Source organism: Gopherus flavomarginatus, chromosome 4 (assembly GCF_025201925.1).
Source record: "Gopherus flavomarginatus isolate rGopFla2 chromosome 4, rGopFla2.mat.asm, whole genome shotgun sequence".
NCBI lineage: Eukaryota > Metazoa > Chordata > Testudines > Testudinidae > Gopherus > Gopherus flavomarginatus.
In genome coordinates, this window is record NC_066620.1 from 173,712,130 (window position 1) to 173,721,779 (window position 9,650).

General features: G+C 46.9%; 1 protein-coding gene across 1 annotated transcript; it reads right to left on the reverse strand.

Annotated features, from left to right (window-relative positions):
* Positions 1–716: 716 nt before the first annotated feature.
* LOC127049742 (uncharacterized) lies at positions 717–2,971 on the reverse strand. Its single transcript, XM_050950994.1, has 2 exons — positions 2,723–2,971; positions 717–1,493 (listed from the first exon to the last, which is right to left on the reverse strand). The coding sequence occupies exons 1-2, from the start codon at positions 2,913–2,915 to the stop codon at positions 943–945; spliced, it is 744 nt and encodes a 247-aa protein (XP_050806951.1). The 5' UTR covers positions 2,916–2,971; the 3' UTR covers positions 717–942.
* Positions 2,972–9,650: the final 6,679 nt, after the last annotated feature.

The following is a 9,650-nucleotide window of genomic DNA, read 5'->3' on the forward strand; positions in this document are numbered from 1 at the left end:
CCGTTGGAATGGTGCTGATGCAAGTTTGCACAGCCATTAATCGCACCCTGCTAAGGAGAACTGTGACTCTTGGGAACTTGCAGGACATTGTGGATGGCTTTGCAGAAATGGGTTTCCCTAACTGTGGAGGGGCAATAGATGGGACGCATATTCCTATTCTGTCACCATCCCACCTGGCATCAGAGTACGTTAATCGCAAGGGGTATTTCTCTGTGGTTCTGCAAGCGCTTGTGGATCACCGTGGGCGTTTCACTGACATTTACTCAGGATGGCCTGGAAAGGTGCACGATGCACGCATCTTTCGGAACAGTTCCCTGTTCAGGAGGCTGAGGGCCGGGACTTTTTTCCCAGACCTCAAGATCACAGTAGGTGACGTCGAAATGCCCACTGTGATCCTTGGAGACCCCGCTTACCCCTTAATGCCATGGCTCATGAAACCGTATACAGGGAAGCTTGACAGGAGCAAGGACCGGTTCACCTACAGGCTGAGCCGGTGCAGAATGACTGTGGAGTGTGCTTTTGGCCGTTTGAAAGCCTGCTGGAGGTGTCTTTATGGGAAGCTAGATTTGGGGGAAAGCAGCATCTCCGCTGTTATATCTGCGTGCTGTACCCTCCATAATATTAGTGAAGGGAAGGGTGAAAGATTCAGTGAGAAATGGACCTCCGAGGTTCGACGCCTAGAGGATGAATTTGCACAGCCAAAGAGCAGGGCTACTAGGGAGGCCCAGGAAAGGGCTTCAAGGATTAGGGATGCTTTAAGGGAGCAATTTGATGCTGAGAGCCAACAGTAATGTTTGGTGCCTTTGCTGTGCTTTGTTCTACCTTGGGGTACAATATTTACCACTTCCTGCAATAATAAAACGTATTGTAAAAGCTATAAAATCCTTTATTCAAAATACAGTACATAAAAGGCCAGGGGGGTTAGGGTGGTGGACTGTACATTCAGAGGTTTGAATATGTCCTGTTTGGATTAGTGTTCAACGTCTGCTGCACTTCAGGATTACTATGCTGCAGGGTAATGGGGGTGGAGTGCACAGGGTAAGAATTATAGTTATCAGGGCTGGTAGGTGATCGTACAGGTGTTGGGGGCAGCTGGGGGTAATAAGAAACTGGCTGCTGGAGAAAGGTGTTTTGTGCAAATACTGGGGAACAAGAAAGAGAGCTTTGGGAGGGCTGTGGGTTACCACGGTACATATCTGCCTGCATGGCTACGAGAGACTCGAAAGACTCAGTTTGGCGAGCCAGGAGGCTTAACATCTGCTTTGAGGTTTTTTTGATAGCCAATTCCTTTCTCCTGCTTTCTGTTTGCCTCCAGTCATACATTTTCTCTTTCCATTCATACATTTTCTCTCTCCATTCCTGTGTCTTCCTACTTTCTCTGTTGTAGTGATTCATAACTGCTTTGATCAATTCTTCTTTTGATTTTCTGGGATTTCTTCTCAAGTTCTGCAAGCGACGTGAGGCCGGTGATCTGGCTGCATTAGTCAAGGTCACTAGAGAAAACAAAGATAGAACCATGTAATACACAGAGGCTACATTGTTTATTATCACACAGTGAAGGAGTTTTTAGACTTATTGTAGCATCCTTCCCACATACCTCACATAACACAGAGAGGCCAGGGAAGCTAAGTCATGGCGAGCAATGGGGTGAGTGTTTCTGCCCCGAGTGCACCTGGGAGGGGGAATTGACCGATGGGTCACTGGGTTTTATCTGCACTGGGTACAGGAGGTAGCTGGTGTCCTGCACAGGGGACAGTAGTGAACAGGAAGGTGGCGAGCTGCTGGCCTGGGAGGGGGGTCCGCGTTAATGCCGGCCTGCTGGGGGGGGGAAATGCACAGCTGTGCTGGCTGCCTGCTGGGAAGGGTGGGGGAGCACCGGAGCGCACCGTGGGGCTGGATGCCTGCTGGGAGGGGGGTGGGGGAACACCGGAGCGCACCGCAGGGCTGGATCCCTGCTGGGAGGGGGGTGGGGGAACACCGGAGCGCACCGCGGGGCTGGATGCCTGCTGGGAGAGGGGTGGGGGAACACCGGAGCGCACCGCGGGGCTGGATGCCTGCTGGGAGAGGGGTGGGGGAACACCGGAGCGCACCGCGGGGCTGGATCCCTGCTGGGAGGGGGGTGGGGGAACACCAGAGCGCACCGCGGGGCTGGATGCCTGCTGGGAGGGGGGTGGGGGAACACCAGAGCGCACCGCGGGGCTGGATGCCTGCTGGGAAGGGGGAGGGGAGACCGGAGCGCACAGCGGGGCTAGCTACGCGCTGGAAAGGGGGGGGGGAGACTGAAGCGCACCGCGGGACTGGTGGGGGGGGACCCCGAACCTGGCGCCCTGCACTCAAGTATCCCTAAATTCTCAACAGGGTTTCCTACTGCCAGATATATCACTGCTGCGTGTTACCTGGGAAGAGAGGGAGGGTCTTCTACAGCAATGTGGATTCCGCCATGGCCCCTATGCAGCTTGCCTGTATGCAGCCATGGTCCCCCCACCCCTCGCTGCACAGTGGATCGGACGAGTCAGCCTGACCGGGACAAGGACCACGGTGGCTCTCCCGATCAACTTGAGAAAGCAAATTGCCCACGCTCTGGCTGCAACTTTTCAAGAGATTACCGAGGCAGATTACAGAGACGTGATAGAGCAAATCAATGGGCTATTCCACGTTTAGGCATGCATGCAGGCAGCCATAACCCAAACCCTCCTCTCCCAAAACATAAAAATCTGCTTACCCCGAGCACGCTCCTCAGTTTCTTCCTCACCAGCAACTTCCAGCTGCTGCGACTGGCTAGCCTCCTCCTGGCTTGAGAAGAGCTCCTGGCTGCATGCCTCCTGGGACTCCGGGGTGTCTCCCTCCACACCAGTAGCCTCACTGTCGGCTTCCTCTACACCCTCCCCCACTTCTCCCTGCTCTGAACTCTCCATCGTGGTCCTCGGATTGGCAGTGGGGTCACACCCAAGTATGGCATCCAGCTCCTTGTAAAAATGGTAGGTTGTGGTGGCAGCTCCTGAGCGGCTATTTCCCTCACGGGCTTTGCAGTAAGCACTCCTCAGCTCTTTTGTTTTGACTCTGCACTGCAACGCATCCCGTTCATGGCCCCTTCTCAGCAAGGACTGTGATATCTGCCCATAGGTATCATAATTTCTCCTTCTGAAGCGCAGCTGTGCTTGCACATCCTCCTCACCCCAAACACTGATGAGGTCCTGCAGCTCTGAATTGTTCCATGCTGGGGCTCGTTTGGGGCGTGGAGGCATGGTCGCTGATTGATTGAATGATTGATTGCACTCCACACCTGGCTGAGCAAACAGGAAGGGGATTTTTAAAATTCCCGGGGCATTTAAAGGAGGGGTCAGCTGAGCCCAGGGCAGTGGAGTGTGCATGATTACCAGAGAGGCTTCTAAGGTATGCTGGGATACCTCCTTATACCACGGAGGTCAATAAAAGCGCTGGTGGGTGTCCACACTTGCTGACCAGCGCTGGATCACCAGCGCTGGATCCCCTACAACCGAAGCTCGACCGGGTGTACAGCCAGCGCTGCAACCAGGGAGTTGCAGCACTGGCCGTGCTCTGCAAGTGTGGCCACATCCTAAGTTGCAGCGCTGTAACCCCCTCACCAGCGCTGCAACTCTGTAGTGTAGCCAAGCCCCAAGGTGCTCTGAGCTGTCCAGCTAATCCTTGAATGTTACATTGTAAGAATTCACATGCAAATCCCATTTGCTTGATTCGAAAGAGGAGGCCATCAATGGGAGAGGCCTGGGAGCTCTAGAGATATTAATAGTTCATGTCTGTTCCAGTATTTAGTATCAAATCAGGGCTTTACCTGTCAGCCAACAACCACCACACCTACTTATTTCTCAGCATCGTGCATATTGTGGCTAGATGGTGATCCTGAGTCACTTCTTACCTTACACAAGAGAAACCTACATTTTAAAGAATTATTTCAAATGGGACAATAAAACAGGAGTAACAAACTTTCTGCTTTTCTGAGGTAATAGCCCCAGAAGTTCTTTATTATTTAACAGAGAGCCTGAGCTGAGTGCTGGAACAGGAGGCAATATGATGTTGAAGGGCTTCTGTGAAGGAAGAGGAAGAAGTGGCTCTTGGAGCCTCTGGGCCTGATCTAAAACCCATTGAAATCAGTGGGAATTTTTCCATTGACTTCAAGGTCTGGGGATTGGTCCTGCTTTGAGCGGGGGTTGGACTAGATGACTTCCTGAGGTCCCTTCCAACCCTGATATTCTATGATTCTATGAAGGTGGATCAAGGCCTCTGATAACAAGAGTAACTTTTGTAAACTTCTCATTTCTGGGCAATGAAAATACTTACTGAAATAAGGACATGATTGCTGGGGATGGAAGAGATGTGGAGATATCAGAGGATGAGAGGCTTACAGTCACCTGGGTTGGGTTTCTGGGCTAAGGGTGGTTGGTGGTGAAGTAAGATAGGAAACATGTGTAAATGAGCTTTTAAGCTAAGAAGTGGGGGCTTAGTAGGTTTTAACACATGCAATAGTTTAAAACAACACACAAGGGTGTACGGATTGTTTGTAAGGGGTCGGTTTAGTAATGAAACAGAAAATCACTTCAAGTTTAGAAAATGCGGAAACAGTTTAGATAGAAACAGGAAAGGGAATATAAAAATCTGTACAGATTTTGCAGAACATGATGTGAACCTAACAAGTAACTATGTCACCTGATTTTTGTATCCTCCTCTTCCCATTTCCTTATTTTGCTCCCATTGTTTGTCACTATCACTTGGTGTCATTTTTAATTTAGATCACAGCCTCTTTGGGCTAGTGAGTCTCCTTTATTTGTCTGCAGAGATCCTAGAACATTTTTGGACACAGAATACATAAATAATAATATTCATAACAATAATTGCCAAGTGATATACAAACTTAAATGGGATAGAGCCCAGGGGATCCCCCAGGTCAGTGCGCCTCCGTGGCAGCCGGCAGCCCAGGGTTTCCCTGGGCCAGAGGATCCCCTGGGCAGCCGCGGCAGCGCACTGCTCCGGGGGATCCCCTGGGCTGCCGGCTGCGGCGGCGGTGCCCTGACCCGGGGGACACCCTGGGCTGCCGGCTGCGCGGCGGTGCGCGCTGACCCAGGGTCAGTGCGCCTCCGCGGCAGCCGGCACCCTGGGGTTTCCCTGGGCCAGGGGATCCCCTGGGCTGCGGGCTGCCGCGGTGGCGCCCTGACCCGGGGGACACCCTGGGCTGCCGTCTGCCACTGGCAGCTCAGACTCCCTCTATGTCCCAGCAGCAGCGGCCGGTCAACCATTTAAAAAAAAAATTGGGGGACGCTTTTTGGCATCCCCAAATCTCGGCGCCCTAGGCAACGGCCTAGTTCGCCTAAATGGTTGCACCGGCTCTGCTAACTTATCTTCAGCTTCTCATCCACCTGGAAGGGTGCTGGGGGTTGTGTGCAGTGGTAAATGCAGAGAGGTGTAGAATATATTATATTGCTGATGTTTTAGTATTTTTGTTATTCTTAATTCTTTCCTTCCCTAGAGCCTCTGTGTCCTGTCCCTAATAAAATCCTATGTGTTATACTGCCCTTTTTGAGTGTGCCATTTTATTGGTTGGAACTTGCATTGTAGTGGTGGTGTACTGAGTTATATTCTTTGTGAATAGAGGAGTAGAATGTACTTATTTACCTTGCTTAGTTGTGATAGGTCAGCTAAGCAATAGCTGAATTATAAATATTCTTTATCGATCCAAGGAGTTAATTATATTTGTTGAATAAATTCCAGAGTTGAATACAGTCAAGAAGTCATGATTTACTCAGCTATTCCATGAGACAGAAAAGAAGCTAAATTCATTCAACATATTATTCATTGGGAATTCTTTGTTCCTTAGTAGTAAACTTCTGTTTGTACTGTTGTCAGCGTACTTACGCATATGGGAGGGAACAGATTACTGGATCCTGTTAGGCTGAGACAAAATAGATCTGAGAAAGTGTTATGATCTGAATTTAGTTCTCCCCAATGGGAGGGGTCCTTTGGATTTTCCCTTTTTTCCACAGTTTATTGATTGTTGAGTCAGTTACTACACCCAGTTGGATCAAGACACTGTTAACATATGTAGTTTAACAACTAAAGACATGCTGCAACAAGAGGAACTGTCGATTAAAGCCAAAAGATTTAACAAGATCCCAAAGGAGTCATCTTTAGGTTTATAGGTTTAGATAGAGGCAGCTTTACTGGAATGCCAATCCCTGGTACTAGTTACTCCAGGAAAAAAAACAGAAGCCAATGCAAATTGCACAGTTTTAATATGGCAGGGAGTTAACTGATTAGCCTGGCAGCTGAAGTTACAGCCTGAACAGGGGGATTTCATTTCTGGCTTTAAGATGCTCACAAATCAAGGCCTTACAAACAGCGTGCACATTGGTTCCAATTTTCTCAAGCAGAGAACAGGAGCACTACAGTCTGTTTAACAGTGATTTCCAAGGAGAACATCTGGTGATCAGAGATTCTTTCACAGCAGAATTGACCTTCTTCTGACTTGGCATTTGGGTCACTGTGTTCAGCTTCTTGAGTAGTGCAGGGAAGTCTATTAAGAGCTGTGGAGTGTAACCATGGATCAGCAATGCATCTCTCTGGCTTTCCCTTCATTATCTTTGCCAGCACTTCCTAGAACTCTGAGATGAAACAAGAGTATTCAGAATGCAAGGGGACTGTGAGCAGTTCCAAAGTTTTGTGATTCTGAAAGTTGGCACAGAGGGACACAGTTTCATTAAATATCTATGTTCCAGGAGGGTTGGTCCTACAGGACTTTGCTCCTGGAAAAATCATCAGCTACAAAAGTCTCTGTCATTACAATGTGTTGGGAATTAAAGATCTCCTTGCCTTAATGCAAAGGTGATGCAGGGGGGAAGGGAGGTAAGGGTGAAATGTGGCATCACATGCCCCCCCCTTGCTGCTTGGCTTCGACTGAGCATGCTCACATGGACTGAGCATGCATGGTAATCCTGCACAAGCCTGCTGCCCTCACTCTAACCCCCTCCCACCCTTATCTGCAGGCCTGGGTCACCTCTGCCTTAATGCTTCACTGACTATACATGAGGTCAGACAGCAGAGCTCTGCTGAGAGATTTCCAGTTGTATTAAGCACTCTAGTGAAACCCACAGTTTTTATTATTTTTTGAAAAAGGTTACCCAGCCTGATATGGGGGCATCAGTCTCTAGAAACTGGGGAGCGGGAAAATCTAAAGTAGAACTAAACCTCAGAAGATTTGTTCTCCTTCACGTTAGAGCCAGCCAAATGGCCTGCCCTGAGGAGTGGAGGGGAGAGATATACTAGCTTTCTATTCAGAATTTTTTGTTTGTATCTGAATAATCACCTGAAATAGTGAAAACAGAGCTCAGCTATCAGAAACTGTGGAAGCTTTGTTGATTACCATTGGTGGATGGTGGGGGGCAGACTTCACCTCCTGACATCATTGCTATGGATTACCTTTGCAACAGCAAATATTTAGTATTAGAACCATGGAATCAACCAGGAATTCCAGGAAGACTAAACTATAAAAAGGGGGTTAAAATAGATTTTCTGAACTCATCATGCCAGGAAAAAAAAAAAATCCTCAAAAGGCTGTTAGTTGCTGACTGCAGGTAAAATATACAGCACTCTGATTTCTCATGATTCCATCGAATTCCAGAAAACATCTAAGGCTACGTCTAGACTACCCGCCATATCGGCGGGTTAAAATCGATTGCTCGGGGATCGATATATCGCGTCTTATCTAGACGCGATATATCGATCCCTGAGCGCGCTTATATCGATTCCCGAACTCCACCAACCCCAATGGAGTTGCGGAATCGACAGGGGGAGCCGCGGACATCGATCCCGCGCAGTGAGGACGGGTGAGTAATCCAATCTTAGATATTCAACTTCAGCTACGTTATTCACGTAGCTGAAGTTGCGTATCTAAGATTGATTTTCCCCCATAGTGTAGACCAGCCCTAAGTAACTGAGAAGTTTTGCTCCAGGACAATTTACATGGATTAGCAATCTCCTTGCTATGGTAGAGCCCCTCAGGACAGCATACAAGCCAAATGCCATTATCCTCCATTGATAAAATAAATCCATTCTAAGAGAACCTTAGAAATATTTGTTGTTAGAACTATTGTAAAAGGTTTAGAAACTGACCCATTAGGAAAGGTTGAAAAAAAATAAATAAACTGAGCATATTTAGTCTTGAGAAAAGAAGACTGGGGGGGGGACCTAATGACACTCTTCAAATATGTCAAGGGCTGTTATGAAGATAATGACGATTGTTTGTTCTCCATGATTACTGAATGTAGGGAAAGGACTAATTAGCATAAGCTCCAGCAAGGGAGATATAGGCTAGATATTAGGGAAAAGTTTCTAACTATAAGGATAGTGAAGCACCAGAATAGGTGACAAGGGGAGACTGTGGAATCTCTGTCTCTGGAGATTTTTAAGAACAAGTTAGACAAACTCCTGTCAGGGATGGTCTGCGCCTCCTTGGTCCTGTCTCAGAACAGGGGGCTGGACTAATGATCTCTTGAGATCCATTCCAGCCCTACATTTCTATAATATAATCTGGACGCATAAAACTATTTCCCAGGAATTGTAAATAGTGACATTTATGTTCTTGATGGAGTCTCTTAAAGAGCTGGGCAGTCATCCACTGTTTAAGGGTTTTTACTAGGGCTGTCAAGCAATTAAAAAAATTAATCATGATTAATCATGCTCTTAAACAATAATATATGACCATTTATTTAAATATTTTTGGATGTTTTCTACATTTTCAGATATTGATTTCAATTACAACACAGAATACAAAGTGTACAGTGTTCACTTTATATTTATTTTTATTACAAATATTTTAACAGTAAAAAAACCAAAGAAATAGTATTTTTCAGTTCACCTAATACAAGTACTGCAGTGCAATCTATTTATCATGAAAGTTGAACTTACAAATGTAGAATTATGCCCAAAAAAACTGCATTCAGAAATAAAACAATGTAAAACTTTTGAGCCTACATGTCAACTCAGTCCTACTTCAGTCAATCGCTCAAACAAACAAGTTTGGTTGCAATTTGTAGGAGATAATGTTGCCCGCTTCTTGTGTACAATGTCACCTGAAAGTGAGAACAGAAGTTCACATGGCACTGTTGTTGCCAACATCACAAGATATTTACGTGCCAGATGTGCTAAAGAGTCATATATCGCTTCATGCTTCAACCACTATTCCGGAGGACAAGTGTCCATGTTGATGATGAGTTTTGCTCGATAATGATCCAAAGCAGAGCGGACTGTCGTATGTGAAGTTTCATCATCTGAGTCAGATGCCACCAGCAGGTTGATTTTCTTTTTTTTTGGTGGTTCAAGTTCTGTAGTTTCCTCGTTGGAGTGCTGCTCTTTTAAGACTTCTGAAAGCATGCTCCACACCCCATCCCGATCACATTTTGGAAGGCACTTCAGATTCTTAAACTTTGAGTTGAGTGCTGTAGCTATTTTTAGAAATCTCACATTGATACCTTCTTTCCATTTTGTCAGATCTATTCTGAAAGTGTTCTTAAAATGAACATGTGCTGGGTCATCATCTGAGACTGCTATAACATGAAATATATGGCAGAATGTGGGTAAAACAGAAAAGGAAACATACAATTCTCTCCCAAGGAGTTCAGTCA